This window comes from Vollenhovia emeryi, unplaced genomic scaffold (genome assembly GCF_000949405.1).
Source record: "Vollenhovia emeryi isolate VEMERY1.0 unplaced genomic scaffold, V.emery_V1.0 DF939196.1, whole genome shotgun sequence".
Taxonomy (NCBI): domain Eukaryota; kingdom Metazoa; phylum Arthropoda; class Insecta; order Hymenoptera; family Formicidae; genus Vollenhovia; species Vollenhovia emeryi.
In genome coordinates, this window is record NW_011967170.1 from 464,442 (window position 1) to 482,573 (window position 18,132).

General features: G+C 36.9%; 1 protein-coding gene across 8 annotated transcripts in view; it reads right to left on the minus strand.

Moving 5' to 3' along the window:
- Window positions 1-6: 6 nt before the first annotated feature.
- LOC105562067 (nuclear receptor coactivator 2) overlaps window positions 7-18,132 on the minus strand; it is a 166,579-nt gene continuing 148,453 nt past the window's right edge. For 4 of the 8 annotated variants that reach the window (XM_012012577.1, XM_012012576.1, XM_012012583.1 and 1 more), the window contains 9 exons: window positions 17,460-17,632; window positions 16,985-17,314; window positions 16,588-16,700; window positions 16,359-16,485; window positions 15,713-16,001; window positions 12,398-12,715; window positions 5,618-5,803; window positions 4,349-4,419; window positions 7-460 (listed from right to left, as the gene is read on the minus strand). In XM_012012577.1, the coding sequence (XP_011867967.1) occupies window positions 389-460; window positions 4,349-4,419; window positions 5,618-5,803; window positions 12,398-12,715; window positions 15,713-16,001; window positions 16,359-16,485; window positions 16,588-16,700; window positions 16,985-17,314; window positions 17,460-17,632 (1,679 nt within the window). In that variant the 3' untranslated portion in view covers window positions 7-388. The remainder of the gene's footprint in view (window positions 461-4,348; window positions 4,420-5,617; window positions 5,804-12,397; window positions 12,716-15,712; window positions 16,002-16,358; window positions 16,486-16,587; window positions 16,701-16,984; window positions 17,315-17,459; window positions 17,633-18,132) is intronic. The other 4 variants (XM_012012580.1, XM_012012579.1, XM_012012582.1 and 1 more) reach the window with 4 other exon arrangements.

An 18,132-nucleotide genomic window follows, 5' to 3' on the forward strand; every position in this document is an offset into this window, starting at 1 on the left:
CTCTCTCTCTCTCTCTCTCTCTCTCTTCTTTCTAATCTCCCATTCTCCTCTCCCGCTCTCACTCTCTCGTCCCGTCTTCCTCGACTGACCGACGGGCAACATTCTAGAGAGCACCGCGCGCTAGTTTTGCATTGTATTTGGTGATACGTATATGAATACTGACTCCGTGTGTGACGTTACATATAATACAATAGTATCCATTACGTATAAGTGTATATGCATTTTATAACTCTCGCTTTCTTTCTCTCTCGCGCATCTACTCCCGTTCACACTCTGGCTCTCGTCCGCGTTTTTTTTTTTTTACGTCCTATATATCTCCGTTCCGCTCTCCGCACATTCAAAAATATATTACATATAACTCTTTACTGCATGACGGGATGGCCTGCAGTCACTCGGACTGCAGTAGCTTCTGCAGCAACGATGACTTCGTCGGATCACCTCGTGCCTCCTCCATAGTAATCTGAAATCAAAAGCTCTCGTTACAACTATATTCGTTACGCCCCATATCAAATGAGGATTTCGAAACCGATCGCGAGGAGCGACGGAATATTTGTGAAATTTACGAGATGTTAAATAGCCGGTTTCTCGGCATTAAGATTCTAATCTCTGGCAAAGCACCTTTGTCTTTGGTTTCTCCAAAATTTATAAGCTCAATTAAATAATTAAATTAATAACGCAACCAGACACTATAGGATCGTTTAATGGAATTGAATCCGTATAAATCAAGGATCTACGACACTGAACATTTGGAGATATGTTAAATAAAGAAATAGTAAAATTAAGAATTTGCAATATTAAAGATGATTGTATAAATTCAATGATGCTTTTGCAATTAAGGATTTATGGCACTGAACCGCTCCGGCGGCCAGGAACGCGTGAATTCAGGAATACGTGCGCACCAGAATCAGCAGGACTAATTTCCTTAGTCATTTTTTACACAAAAAAATTCAGGAATTTATAATTAAAATTGAGAGTCGAGAGCTCGATATGAAATCAAGAATTTACAGCGTCAAAGATTTAGGATTTCAAGGATCCGTGAAATCACAGTTCTGCAAATGCAATTTTGAAACAAAAGATCAGTGGTTCCGATGACAGGCAAGATCTCTACAATGAAATATTTCTCCAGCGATCGGTTTGAAATCGTTGTGATGATCGACAATCTACTGCGATATTTCCATCGTATAAAATTCGAACGTTAACAATAAGATGTTTTTAAATAGCAGCATTAATGGTGCAGCCGTGTGTCTCGTATATTTAGTACCCGCGTATACACTTCTATGAAAGAATCATTTAGAATTTAGGATTGCTAGGATCCACGCATTTGAAACTCAGGTCTTTGTTAATCAGATGTGCGAATCCTTAATAGCTATTTCCAAACAATCTTTCGCCCTGACAAACTTAAAAAACAAAAAAAAAACAGAAATCTGAAGCCACATAGCAACTACACATCCAAGATCTCAATGCAACAATGATCGCTACTGCAAGAATCTTTCAACGGAATATTCCGCCTTTAATTGCCAATTGAGTACTTTTTTTCTTCACGATCAGTGTGAGCGTAACACAAAAGACTTGCTCGTTTTCTTTTTAATAGATCCAGGACAAAGTTGTACAACGTAGGACAACAATTGTTGTATAATCTTGAATTTTTGTTCAATTATTTCTGATCAGTATGTCAATAAAAAAATTTTAATATAAATCACACATTGATGATAAATATTAGATATTAGACATTGTCATTTAGATTGAGATAAATTTTATTCTTCTGTTTCGTACGCGATTAATGCATTCGACACAAAAAATATCACTGCTAAAAAGTATTTATTTTGTAATTTATTTTATAAGCAAGTATTATGTAAATTGCATGTATATGTGTGGAAAACTTGAAAAATTAACTCTAAATGAATTAATCGCGTTCCATTCGACTTTCCTTACGGATAACTAGAGTGTACTCGATATACATTTAGAAAATCGTATAAGTTTAAATTTAGAATGTCTTTCTAAACCCTCCTCTTTATAGCATTAGCGGATTTCCTCATGCAATAAGAATTGTTCTCGAAAAAAAAAATAATTAATTACTACGCGCAGATATCTAGTTGGCTCACTGTGAAAAAGCATTACTAGACGTACGTTATACAATACAACAAATGGTAGTATGATTACTGATTACTCCGAATGAGCTGAAGCTTACAACACCATCACCCTCTAGATACGAAAGGAAACACTTTTGCTTGGTATCCTCTACATGGACGCGCTTAATACGAGAATGAGTGCATTGCGCTGAAATCTTTATAAATATCGAAAAGAAAATCATGCGCGGCGCACACGGGAGAAATCCCCGATGCTTCTTGAATTGTACGAAGAATTACTCTCCATTTTCAGTTGTTTATGTTTTTATGCAGGTAAAATGACTTGAAGAACTCAATTCGATAATTAGCAACGTAAATTACTAATTAACCGATTTTGTTAAATTTTACTTAATAACAGATACAGTAAAAGAAATAAATAATCGTAAAAATAAATTTTTGTACGCCATAAAATTTATTAACAAAGTTATATTTTACGTAAAACCGTCTTCAAAATTACTAAATTCGATAAATATTTCATGAAGTCATTTTAATAGGAGGAGTGTTTCATTCTCTTAATAAAACATTTCCATTTTTTAAATATTTAATTAGATACTGTTATTTTTCCTATTTTTGAGCATCTAAAGTAAATTTTCAAGTAAACGTTAAACGTTAAATCAGAACTTTATAGCGGCAAAATCTGCTTAAAATTAGTTAATAAAAAATATAATTATTTCATATACTCGTTCACTCACGCAACAACTCTTCCCATATCTTCAATTCCTCCCGAAATCTATAATCCGAATATTTACATTGAGAAAACTGATGGAACTTTAAATACGGTACGTGGATATATGAAATCCTGAGCTTTATTCATATCATCTAATTCATAGATCGGCAGATTTTTGTATTTCTGTAACAGAGGTCCACTAATTATTTTTGTCTGAGAAAATGTCATAATAAAATTAGCGTCACGTAGCCGTACGCTTTTGTGAACAAAAGTTAGCTGTACGCTTGTGTAAACGAAAATTAAAAATTACAAGTTATTCGCAATTAATGCAGCCGGAGAAGTACAATTAGTTCTTGCACAAAATGTAATGCAACTCCTAAACGCGTTATATTATGCAGACAGTAGAGGCAATTAACATGTTTAACTAATGCGCCTCGATAAAATCCATCTCGAACAAGAATCTACTTGGCGTGGTAACAAGATCAGCTTGTTTAATACTAAACACTGCGTTTCTCATTGACACTGAGTGTAAAACTTAAAAACGTCTTCGTCAATGACGCATTATTGCAATGCGTACTTAATAGAAATATATAGAAGACATTTTGTAATTTTGTCTTTCGTAAAAGATGTAATGTCAATTCTACTCTCGGGGTGCCGAATATCAATTCTATTTTCACTTGTATAAAAATATCTTTGTAGCACATTGCTATTTGCAAACTAAATGTAAAATTTGAATTTTTAAAGACACGAACTCCGATATCTTTTATAAGTCGAGGCAAAAATTGCGTGATTAATTTCTTACGTATCTTTAAAAACTTATAAGCGGTCAAAAAGGTCGCAGAAGTATGTAATTGGACCACTTCCATTATTTTATCGAAACATTTTTAACTCGCACGTTAAGCAAAAAGTTTAACGTAGAAGATTAGAAAAAAAAATCGAAGAAAGAAACTTAAAAAGACATGTCTCTATCAAATCAATTTCTTCCTTCTCTTTGATCAATTAAACTGAAAAAGTTAAACCGAGGTATTAAACTGAAAAGAAAATAGAAATAAATAGTGGAAAATAGAAAGAAAGAGAAGTAGGAATAAATTCTACAAAGCCAATCCCTAATTATTTAGAAATTCGTAGCTACGCCAAACTAATGCTATCTCCCTCGATTCTTCTTTAAATTCAACTATACTTTCAGGGCACGTTCTACTTTAGCATACACACAAGAGACTCGAATCTCCAACTATATACGGCTATTGCGGAAAATCCGAGAGAATTATCGTCACGTGCGAGTACCGTGACGATAATGCCGAGACACGATCGTCGAACGACGACCTCGCATGCATTTGTAGAGCGCTCTAAATTTAAGGTAAAAAAAAACAAACAAAAGTAAGTAACCCCATACAAGTTTTACGCTCAGTGCGCAAATAGAGAGAGATCATTAAACATGTTTCGTGCACAATCAGTTCTGAAGCCAAGCGTATAGAGGGAAGACATAGCATAACAAAATCAAAATAAAAAAAAAATACGTAAAAGTAATTATATATTGTCGGAATGGGGCTCTTACCCTGGAGGACGAGGGGGCACTTCCGGCGCTCCCCCAGATCTTGGCGGGGCCATCGCTAACCACAGCCTCACCTAGTTGGGACATCGTAACAGTAGATGTTACCACAGTCTTTGTAGAACTAAAGTATTGTTGCCTCTCCGTGCGAGAAGCGGGAGATTACGCAATTAGCGATCGCGCGTGCTTCAGCCATGATACGGATGGGACTGCCGGATCGGTCGAGGACTCGCTTTGGTCTCTCTCTTTCGCGAAAGGCTCGCGCTAACAGCTCCGCCGCGATTAAACGCGACGGGAAGTCCGCGTTTCGGTACTCTCTTTCCGTCGTGTGAAAAAAGAAACAAAATTTCGCCCGCGATACTCCCTGCGCACGGAACTACCCTGGGAGAGTTGAGGCTCGACGAATTTCATTACGTATCTCTGAAATTTCTTACGCAGATCTCACGGAGAAACGCACGGGGGGCGGGGGGGGCCTCGGGAGATGCGTTGCAAAAACAAATGATAATTAGACAGTTGTAACAGTAACAATCGCGTGCGATGAGTTTAGAAAAAAAAAATGTGCGTGATCTACGAGGGTAAACTAATGATGCTGGTAATACTTTTTCACAGTACTCGCTCATAAAACTCGTCGTACGAGACATTAAATGATATCGGGACTGTGCGCAAGACCGGAACTAACACTGGGTACGGTCGAAAGTCTCGCCAAAGTTCGAGGGAAGGGAAGCAATGCCTCTCTCTACAGAGAAATACAGACGAAAGCGCAAACTTGTTTGAATTGAAACTTGCCTCTTCGCGAAACGGCAAATCACCTACGAACGATCGATAACTCTCGATTCGCGTATGCCGCGAAGGCATACCGCGATATCTCGCATTTTGAAAATAAGTAACTCCCATCTACCACACATTTAAACATTTCACGAGTGTAACTTACAGACAGCAAAGGAAAATTATATATATATTTTTTTTTAACAAATTCACATATTTTACAGATTAACTCGTGCAACCGAAGGCGCGACGCTAAAATGACGAACAGCCGCGCAAGACTCTTCGCTCGATTCGATCACTCTGCGCTCTAACTCCGGGCAGCGCACAATTGTCGTTGCGTTAAAATTGGGGGAAAAAAATAAAAAGTATTTACACGAAACATAGTTTTACTAAGATTCCCAGTTTGCTATACGAGCTGACTCACTCTGGCTAATCATTACCTGAGTCCTTATCCACGATTTCGGGATAAGTCTCGGAGTACAGCGAACAAAGATTGAACTACCCACATACCTGCAGAAGGCATTTCGAATGTCAGACCAAGTGCTTCAAGTTCGTCCTGAGAAACTTGACCAGAAAGATTATTCTGCAGGTTGTTGGGCACTCTCTGCTGTTGCTGCTGCTGCTGTTGCTGCTGCTGCGTTCGCGCGCCGACAACCGTTATCAATTTCTGCCGCACGAATTCCGAGCTGACGTTACCTACAACAAGAGAAACCTTTATAAACCGAGCGTCGTGTTGCACTTCCTGTGCACGTCACAATTCTTAATTATCAGTCTGTGATATGTATATGTATGTGTGCGCGCGGGCGCGGGTGTATGATTTTAACGTAAATTCATTACGTCCGTCGCGCAATACAGAATGCTGCATCTGCGCGAAGGCTCCGCGCGACTCAACATTTACTCTTGACGAGTAAAATTAAATATACGTCTTACATGATCAATCTCTAATTGGGTTGGAAACAGTAGTGAATCCACTTGTCGTTCAATAAGACAAAAACTGTTTTATTCGCGGTGTACTTTCTCTCGATAGATTCTTTGAAATTGTCCTTTCCAGAAAGATTGAGTTTATTCCAATATCACTTTGACAATTAATGGAACAGGAAACTTACGGTCAACCTGACTGGCAAATTTTCTTTATTAGTTCGACGTTTCGACCCTACATTTCGGGTCCTTATCAAGTAGTGCTGCAAATCAACAACGAACGCAATTGTAAACTTTGTAATAATAAATAATAAATATGTATATATGCACCCAGATTTGTAGGTATTGTCTTTAAGAGCGAAACAAGGTGACACGACCTATACAGTTTTGATTACATGGTCATATATTACATTTAAGTTTACGAAAACAAATCAGTTTGCGCTCAACAACCACAGTGCTCACATGTACACAATTTTTATAACTCGACTCTGTCCTATGTGACGACGATGACACACTTGGGTTAGTCTTGTCTTTTATTTAAATTTATTCACTTTTATTTATTAACTTACCTACTCCTATTATTTATTTCCTTGTTATCCTATCATATATACCTATTTATTATTTATTATTACAAAGTTTACAATTGCGTTCGTTGTTGATTTGCAGCACTACTTGATAAGGACCCGAAATATAGGGTCGAAACGTCGAACTAATAAAGAAAATCTGCCAGTCAGGTTGACTATAAGTTTCCTGTTCCATTTTTTGTCAATACTGGTGACTACAAGCTATCTCCCCTTCGTTTGGCAATTAAATTCAGAGCTGAAATTACATTGAAGTGTATTCAAACACATACGCGGCATTTCATGTTTTAAATATAACTTACTGAGGCAGATGTATTAAAAAAAGAGTTTTTACATACGCGAGATAGCGCCCAAAAATTACCCGGTATCATTTTTAAGAAAATAATGAAACGTGAAAAAATTTTTTAACCACTGATCTAACACTTCATTTGCCGTACGAATTTTCCAGGCGAATTCATCGAAAGATTTTCAAGTATTACAAAAGTTTGTATCCCACAGCCAGGCATCGCAAACTGTGAAAAATTTAACACGCGAAATAAAACAGGACCGTGTTTCTCTTTTCTCTAAAAGTCCCTTTATCTAGAAATCTTTTATTGTTCGTTGTTCACGTAGGAGATTTAAAATTCTTTCAAATATGGATAAAGGAGACAAATAACTGGTTTCCCACCAGTTTTGCTACATACAATATTGCCTTCTGCGAAAGAGTACATTACTTTTGGTGACATGAGTAAAAAATAACTGACTTTTTCATTTCTGTTTCCAGATTACCTTTTTTTTGTCCCACGCCACATAACTCCCTTTTATTCTCAAATGGGTTTAAAATAGAAAGAAGTGAAAAGAAATTTTCCAAAGCGCTTTGATGTGCAAACAATGCATCTACACATTTGTTTCCTTCAACAAAACAAAATCACACGCATTAAAACAAACATTTCGAAGAAAAGAGTATGGCAACCTATCGTATAACAAACTTAAAGTCTTTGATCAGTAATCAAGAGAAAGTACACGGCGTGTTATCTTATTTATCACAAGATTTCAAATAATAGTGCGTACGTTATGATGGGATTGATAGAACAAAAATGCGCAAAATATATAAAAATATTAATCACGAAAGCTCGATGCACTGTACATAAAGAGGCCTCGTTGTTAGTAAATGTTTCCACAGCACGTAGAGATAAGCGGTGTTTGAATTCATCCTTTTTGCATTGTGATGTTATATTACACAAATGAACACAATATGTGTGATCCCCCCCTTTCCCCTCCCGAGAGATGAGAGAATGAGTAAGATGTAGTCATCAACGTGTAGAATGGACTGAGTTACGCGCGACTTGCCAGCACACGCTCTGAAGTGAAACCAACGGCACAATAAGGAGTTTTAGATTAGGTGGCTTAAAACTAAATCCTGATTACTCTCTCGTAAACAGTCCAGTAGGAAAAGTAGCATCGTGTGCCATTTGGCCTGAGAGAGAAACACAATAGGATATGCCTGTCTCTCTTTCCTTTGCACGTCAAGGGCTGTCCTTTGACGGCCCTACATTAGAGAGGCAGGCATATCCTACTGTGTTTCTCTCTCGCATCAAAGCACGTGCTGGCACGTCGCGCGCGACGCTCAGTCCATTCTGTATATCGACGAATGTAAAGCCTTTTGTCCACGATCTAAGAACTGTGCCCAAGTTCTAGTTCCAAGAAATGCGTAGCCAATCAACTTGCAGCTTTTCAATAAAAGATACAGGTTGATTGGTTGCCCTAACAGCACAGATGACGGAAAGTCGACGAAAAGTCGACGTTTCTGCGAACATTCGTCGACTTTTAGTCGACATCAAGTCGACTTTCGTCCTAAAAAAAGTTGACTTTTCGCCAAGTCATATTTCGGAATAGTCGACTTTAAGTCGACTTTCCGTCGACATTTTGCTGTTAGGGTGCACATTTCCTGGAACTATAACTTGGACCAAGTTCTAATATTGCGGACACAGGGCCTTAAGTCTCTAACGTCACGTTTGCCACCTTCGGCGTTTCCCGCGCCACGGAAAACAGGACGTTGTCCTGTGCACATAAAATTACTATTCTATTTCCTGGAATTATACGTTTAAGAACGCCAACATTCTTGATTTTAATGCAAGCTTACGCTAATACCACAGTATAACTAGTATGCCCACTCTCTGTCGGACCTTTGATCTTTTCGGTCCCGATCACGTGGTATTCCGCCATATCTTTAGTCCAAATCCAGCGGTATGTTGTGCGTGTACGTACTCATCAAAGCTATACTACCACGCATACAACAACTGTCTCATTTTGAACCATAAAAATGACGGATGCGCAGAAGAGATCGACGCAAAACCAAGCAAATGGCAGAGTGGGCCTGCTAGTTATAGTATAACTAGTATGCCCACTCTGTCATTTCTTTTATTTTGCGTTGATCCTTTCTGCGTATTCGCCGTTTTTTTTTTTGGTGAAACCAATAAGGCTGGTTCTACATTAGCCGCATCGTAGCGTCGCAAGGGTCGTAGACTAGTTCTAATTCAACGCTGATTGGTCGAATCTATGATTTGCGACGCTACGATACGGTCAATGAAATCAGTGTGACAGTAGGCTTGTTTTCTGTTGCTACGCTGGTAAACTAGTGCAAAAAATTAGAGTGAGACAAGCATATTGTTTCTCATTCTAGCTTACTGCACTGGTTCATCAGTGCAGGAACAGAAAACGAACCTATTGCGACAGAATTTTATACCAAAACCATGGCAGAATGCCACGTGGTCAAAACCGAAAAGATCAAAGGACCGACTCAACCATGGTACACCTTGCGTACTACGAAAATGTGTACAGTCGAACTATCTCAATCTCAAGCGCTTCTCCATATCTTCGCTCAATCGAAATTAATACGCTAAACTGAACTCCCCCTCTTGCGAAACATTACTTTCGCATTTGCTAGATATGCATAGAATGAAGACATGACTAGAAATTATACCATAATCGGCCGGTTAAGCCGACCCTAACAGCACAGATGACTTTCAGTCGACTTATAAAAGTTAAAGAAACTGTTAAAACTGACGGAAAGTCGACTTTCCGATTAAAAGTCGACGTAAAGTCGACGTTTCTGCGGTCATTCGTCAACTTTTGTCGACATCAAGTCGACTTTCGTCCTAAAAAAAGTCGACTTTTCGCCAAGTCATATTTCGGAATAGTCGACTTTAAGTCAACTTTCCGTCGACTTTTTGCTGTTAGGAGAGACATTGATTCGGTTGTGCAGCAAGTCAAATATGATCGATTCTTACCTTTAGATCCAGCGATTTATACTCAAGTTGCTCACAGCAATTCGACGTACGAGTTCATTTTCATTCTACGCATATGCTACTACAATGTAAAGAACCGAAGGGGCAGTCGAGAACAAAAGGTTCGTTTGGTCCCGATGAGTTGAAATTAAGAAAGTTCGGCTATATGTTCCTTAACTGCTATTACTGTATATAATTACAATATGGTATAATATAGTACAACTCCGTGTCGACACCTTCGATATTAATAATGCAAAGATATCCACGGTTATACACAAACGGAGACGGATTAATTAACAGTAACGATACCTGTAATGTTGAGTCACCTTACAATAATACAAGATGGCTCAACGTTCAGTTTTCAAAATTGCTATAATTTTGTGTAATTAAAGAATTAAAGAAAGGACAATGAATGGTAAAATTTTGCATTTCGAAAATTTTTTGTTTCCCAAGTTACAAACGACAAATCAAGTTATAAAGAACATGTACCATATACATATTATCAAGTTTAAAAAAAAACCATATCGGTTTCATATAAAGAATGCCTCAATGATTCAAGAGAATAAAATGAATACTGTAATACATTACACATGGGATCGTTACGCGATTTACAGTAAAATAAACGCAGTGGTACATTATCGTAATGCTCTAGCACATATTCGTGAATGGTGCAGGTGATAATTATGTATCTTGCAAACTATGATGAAGTAGTGCAATACGTATGGGTAAGGTAATGGGTATATAATACAAGTAAAATATGAACAATAAATTTGTGCGTACAATTCTTCTTAAATTTACTACTCATTTCTATGTCGGAACTGTCTAACTTTGTTAAAACCACGCGAGTGAGGCCCGGTTTCACCAACGTTGTGTAACTTTAGGCTCAGCTCAATTCGTTCTTTGTCTCTTTCAAACTGTTACTTTAGAAAGAGACAAACATGAATTAAACTAAGATTAAAGTTAAGCGGCGTTTGGTGAAACCGGGCCTAAGTAGCAGACAAAAGACAAGATAAAGCAAGAGAAATGCAGATCAAGGTGATCGGTCATAAGAACAGTTAGACAGATCTCTTCTATGCTATTGTAGATTCACAATTGATCAATTTGGATGATTTATCTCCAATTTCCACGGTCGTATGTCTTCGACATTGCTCATCATATCATTTCTTCGAGAAAGTCAGAAAAGAACTTTCCCGTTACTTTTTGCCGTTTTACATTTTAACATAACATGCAACCTAGAAAGAGAAGATAAAGCATTTCATAGAAAGTACAATAATCACATTCACCTATGACTTAAGTCTCCTAATATTATGGAATCTACAATAACTTGAATAAAAAAAAATTCAAAATTAAACTTTATTGTTAGTGCTACATTGAAGATTCGGTAAGAAAGTAGCTATAATACAGAGAATCGATACACTACAACAAAGTATATTTAAATTGGCAATGTGCAACTTTCTTGATCTGATGAATCTGAGGGGAACCATGTATACATCAGTGCACGTTGACATAAATAATTGTTCTCTGAGGGACACGAACACGTAAAATTATTATTACGCATGATTGTCACATATATGAACACTTTGTAGAAATTACGAACACAAAAAAAGCACCATGCAAACATTTAGCGCACATTTTTATGTAAAATGATGGTCTATGTTCGATCAAATGTATGGAAAGAGTACCACCAAAAGATTAAAAAACGAAACATGACTTAGATAATAATTATCGTCAGTTTTCTTGACTATAACTGACATTTTTAATAACACAGAAAATTCAAACCCTCAGCCAGGACCTCCTCTAGGTGGGCGTCTCACCAATTCAACCACTGAGGCAAAAGTGTCTTTGAATATCTCACAATAAAAGAATGTAGCTATTTATTTGACAGCGAGGAATATTTAATAATATCGTTAAGGATTAATTTTATTGGTAATTATATCCGTCATTGATATATTCTGCTTTCCACACCGGATTTATCAATTGACGCAAAAAGGTAAACTAAATTAAAATCTTTAATTTTAGTATACAATTACGTTTAGAATATTATATAATAATTATGTATTACATGATAATATATTATATAATATACAATTCATGTAACATTGCGGTATTAATAATTATAAAAAGGCTCTAATGGACAAGACAAAGTAATGTTAATAGTTGAAATAATAAGTTAAATTAAATAATAAAAAATATGTATACCCAAACACTTGCACATCGTGAAAATCCCGATGAATGTCATTAAAAAGAAAAAGAAGAGAGGAAAAGATTTACATGTATTCAATACACCTAGCACATGCCTTACATCCTAAAGATAGGCTGCGTTGGCAGCCAAATCCTCTGCCGCCTCTTTGACGGCATTAAATGGTAGGCGGTGCTGCTGCGGATATATGTATTGCAATCCACAAAGTCATTGTAGAGGTGATATGTATGGTTGTTGTGATAATGAGTACTTTCTAACGAGGAGCCACAGGGTTGTGATGATGATTTTGAAGTGTCACATGACATTAAAAAGTCACATGACTTACCACCCATTTGGTGATTGACGGTATTGCTCGGAGGCAGTGACCTGACATCTTGCGCCTCTCCGCCAGGTGGATAGAGCGGTACTGTCGACCGATCGTAACAGAACTGACTGTTCTGCATGTCTGCCGTGTTGATAGTGTTCGCGTTGGCGTGTTGGTATAGCATGGGAGTGTGTTGTTGACTCGAGAAATGTTGTGTGTTGGTGGCGTTGTGTTGATTATGGGTAGGTGTTGCCGGGCAAGCCGAGTGTGAATGACTAGGTGAAAGAAGAGGTTGTTCCTTACTCACGCCGCCGTAGTGCCGAGGCGAACCAATCCCACCTGCAACATCAATCCTGTAAACCTGGGCTACCCTTCGCCAGCCTTGCCGAACATTTAAAAACGCTTCTATCTCGCTTTCATGTACCATGCCAGCGCTCATTGTCAAATAGCCACGCACATAATATCGAGATCGAGATCTATATGTTGAAGAAATTAAACGACTGGCTGAATGATTGATCGCACCCGGAAAGCGGGTTTCGATTCTGCTGGGCGAAAGTCAAAAGCAGATACTCGTATGCCAAATAAATAAAATTTTCTCGTATTTCCAACATTGTCGAAAGATCTCTCAAATTGATTATCAAAGATCTGTTAAAAGGTCCTCTCGATTTAATTTATTCACGATACTATTTTAGTTGGATCTTATATTCGCAAAGAATCGTCAAATATGAACAGTCATGTATATTATATATAATTGAAGGCAATCGACAATTTTGCAATAGTTTTAAATATTGTCTAACGTCTGACGATGAAGAAAAGTAGCAATTTTTTATTTTACATTCTTAAAATTAACTCACGTGTAATAAATTATATTAATCTCACTATATTTATCAATGGTAAATAGACTCCAAAGGAAAAATACAAAATTGATATTAGTAATTAAAATAGTAGAAAAGAAAGAAACATTAGGGGCAATGCGAGCCGTCACCGGATAGAAAGTGATAAATTATAAGATTCAATGTATATACATACATATATTACAAAGGTGGTATCATAACTATACACAAAAGGTAAATGTTCCGGTCACGAAAGTGACCCTCTTCAGTAACCATCTGATGAAAAACCGCTTAGTCATTATTTGAACGGTGATAAGTCGTTACAAATGAAGTTAATTGGAATTAAAATATATAAAAATCGTAGAACGTCAATTAAGGTAAACGCAGATTTTGAGTAAGAGAAAGAAGAGCTGAAAACTTATGTAAGCGTAATCCATTTCACAGCAAAGCATCTCAGCAGTCTGATACTTATTGTTAGTTGGGTATCTGAGGGTGGAACTAATATCAATTTTGTGGTCTACAGACTAAAGTTAAGTAAAAGATACCAGAGGTGTGTCAGAAAAAAGGAGTAAAAGATTGCAAAAAAATTAATAAAAATAAATGAGACAAATAAAATAAATTAATTATTGAAAGGAAACGAAATAAAAAGGGAAACCCTTACTGTGTAAAAGACGATGGAAATGTGTAAGTCTAATGTATAAAAATGACGTGGTATAAACGCCTGTCGGTATTACAATGTCAGGAAAACAGAGATGGTCAGCTTATAGATGAGTAAGCGAAAATGTTGGACCATTTCAAACGAGATATGATTGACCAATATATTAAATATCACATAATGACTTAGCGTTTTGTAATCAGATTATTACTGAAGGGAGTCACTTCCGTGACCGAAACATTTAACTTTTTTTTGTATACTTATATATATGATATCACCTTTGTAATATATATACATTAAATCTTATCTTTATTAGTAGAGGAGTATACTTAAGGTCACCAGTGATGAATAAAATGGAAACAAAGCTTCTTGTTTGGTACCAAATGTAACATTTAACTAAATATATTGCCAGTTGGATCAACAAGAAGCTCTATTTCCATCTTATATTTATTATTTACCACCTTCTATCCGGCTCCTATTGTCCCTAATGTCTCTCTTTTCTATTATCTCACTAAATTTGTTGCAATATTTTACAAATTCCATAATTATACCGGAATGTCAGGCTCATATTGAAAAGAGAAATTTGTCGAACTTAAATTCCACGAATAAAGAAACAAAATTATAAAGCATTTTGCTTGAGAGACAGTAGATAAGAAAATTATGAGATAAGATAAGCGTTTCAATCTCTAGTATAACACATCGCTCCAATCATAAATTATTAAAAGATCAAATGACAAATTATACAAAATCGGCTACGTTACTTAGAGTCACGCTTTCCTTCTATAAAGAAATTTGTATGACACAGTAATTCTATTCACAGAAAAACATCGAGATGTACAGGCACAAAAAGTACTAATAAAGTCTATGCGCATACCCGACTAATCTACGCACGGCTTCCACAATTTAGTAGATTGAACAAAGTTAATCTTAATCTGTACATACTTACCGACCTCGGAACAAAGTCTTTCGTATATTTCAATCACAGCTTCCATCGCGCGTATAAATTGTACGTTAAAGCGCATATTGGCTTCTATTGTGAAAATCAGCTCAGTGAGCTTCTACGTAAAACTAGTACGCAAATACTTACTCAAGAGTATCTTTGCTACTACCCGACGCGAAATTGAGTTAACATATTCTTTACGCCTTAAAATGGATGTAACCGCCGATTTAAGAATTACACAATAAACTTCCCTCTTATTAATACGTGACAAAGAACCTGACCGCGAATCACATTATGACTTAAATGTTAAATAACATCATAGGATCAGAATACTCTATAGAGAGAGAAGTCGATTTACCGATATTAAAAAATTATAGTTGAAATATAGACAAGACAAAGAATAAAGCAGCTACGAAAATCTTTTCAATTGTTATGTAAATTCCTCCTTACCAAGTAAAATTATCAAGTCAACGTATTGAAATCAATTAAAGTGAATACAGTTAAACATGGCACGGTAAAACGACTTTCCGACACTTATATACTTCCGATGCTTATATTTCTAATCTTACAACTAAATGTAGTATAATATACGTCATATTCTCTCTTTCGCACACCGCACAACATAAGAATCCCATATTTGCCGTTACTTCATTGCTACTAAACAATAAAATATCTAAGTATAGTTTTCTATTTAATTACCAATATATCCTAAAATTCTTCATATATGTTTCTAATTAATATTAATCAAATATTTCTTATTGCTGCAAGTTCGGAGCAATTTCTTCGATCTTTCGTCAACCAGCCCTGATTTTTTAACTACGATAATCCTAATTAACGTTAAAACGAGGAGAATATATATGCCTATCACTCAAATCCGACAATGTGTTGGGATGAGAATCGATACATACCTGGCAACTGAGTCGTAGCAGAAGGTGTAGACGTGGTCCGTTGCAGTCGATACTGGGCTGACGGATTTGGTGCCCCGGTATTGGGACCCGGTGGGAATTGGCTGGCTGTAGGCGATGTCGGTGGAGGAAACGCTTCGGCAGGAAACGGGGACTGCCGAGCGGAGGCTGCCGTTCCAGGCGAGGGCATCGATCGTTGTTGTTGCTGTTGTAACTGTTGCTGCGCCGCGACCTGCTGTTGCGGCCTCACCTGGTTCACGTTGAATAATCTCGGTGTGTTGCCGTAATTACCCTGGCGCATATATCGTGCAAACGTATAAAAATATTCAGAGAAATAAAGATATGTATAAAGAAGCGTATATAAAAGAAAACTAACAGCAGACAAAGAAACAACGTATCGTGTTATAAAATAACAAGTAGAAATCTAACGTATAATAATTCAAGCTTGTAATTGTTACGCATAGCATTCGCACTTGCATTAGTTAGTTCGCAAAAAAATTAATTAAAGTTCTTTTTCTTCGCATATTTCTAGCCATCGAATAAGATAATTAAGCCTCAATTAATTCTAGCTAATGCTTCTAGAGAGAACTTGTACGAGTATTTTTTGCTTCGTCGTGTTAATCCGAGGTAATAGTGTTTTCGCACTCACTTGTGCCACCCGTGGCGATAATGGCTGCGGATGAGGGAACGGCAGCATACTGGCCGGAGAATGTGGCGAAAGCCTCGATGTTGTAGACACTGGTTGACCACTGTTGTAATTGTTATTCACGATGTGGCTGCAACAAATAGGGAATCGTGTTACAAGATCTTTAAAGCCGCGTTTAAACCTTTCGAACTGAATAAACAGTCCGAGATGCTTAACGTAACAAGATACTTACTGCTGCGGTATCGTCGATTGATGGGAATACGGATGAGCGAGTCGGTGACCAGAAGCCATCTGGACGGATGCCCCATAGCCTGGAGAAACTTGTGAATCTGGGACACTCGACCGCTGAATACAAAAAAAAAAGACATTGCACATTAAATTTGTTTTGGCAATTATTTTGCATCTTTTGAATATAAAACACAGCAGTCAACAGTTTTGTTAGAAATAAGTTAATGCAACTTAAAAATTATGAACAATTATATCTTGTATAATTTGACTTCGAAATTTCAGATACCATTCGTTATTATGAAAATTTGATTTAAAAAATCAAGAATGCAAGCAGTTTCGTTTTATAGTAATTTTTAATTTTTAATCGAACTTTTATCGTGCTATCGTGATAAACTGCATACCTGCAACGACACATTCGGCGGCGCAACGGTATTGTTCAAAAGGTTGTCGATGTTTTGAATACCACTATTAATTTGATCCGTCGCAGTAGCATTCGATGGGATAAGCAAATGCTGCTGCTGCTGCTGCTGCAATAATCGTTGCTTATGCTGCTGTTGCTGCTGCTGCTGCTGCTGATGCTGTATGAGCTTAGAGCGTTGCTGTTGCAACTGTAACTGCGTAAACTGGCCGGTCTGTCTAATACCTGGTTGGGCACCAAACCTCATCCTGGGCTGTGGGTACAGAGGAGGTGGTTGGTAACTGTGACTAGTCGTCACAGGTGTGGTTCCCAACTACGATAAAATTTAATAACTTAGAATTCCTTTATATAACCACACGGTATATCAATTGAGAAATAATTTGAGGAAAACGCGCAAGACTCCAAAGAAAGACTTTACGAATCCAAAATAATAAATTGAATTTAAGAAGGAAACTTACCGCGGTAGAATAGGCTGGTGGCGTGCTGGACATAGCTATGCTGGAAGATGTTGGATTCACGACAGTCTCGCACAACATTAAATTCTTCTGAATAGCGTTAATCGCCATTGTCTCGTTCATGTTCGCCACGTTCATCACGCTCTCCGGCGTTTCGATAGCATCTAGAAGATTTCCTAGTATAAAAAATCTATTATATGTAAAACGTATAAATTTTACAATTTAAAAAATATATATATAAAATATATACTTTCGCTGCCGCATAAGACTAGTCGTATCGCTAATTTCTCCAAACTATCAATAATTCCTAAAACAGTTCCATAATTCGATATTATTCAGATCAATCTATTGTTGTTTCGCAAATCTTACGGATTCGCTAAGCCAAAGCGAATCCGTGTATTCAAGAGAGTTCAAGTAACAATGTGTAGTAAACGTAAACAGATTTGGAATACAGAATTTGGAATACAGAATTTGGAATACAGAATTTTGAATACAGAATTTGGAATACACAATTTAGAGTGCGAACGGCAATAAAAGTTTCGATATGTATTCATAAGACGTACCACTTTAGACTTAAATAAATGATTTAATATAAATTATTTATTAAGATAGCATGCATGATGCAAGAAAATTTAAATTTAATACTATGTGTATATTAAGGAAACACATGAAGGGG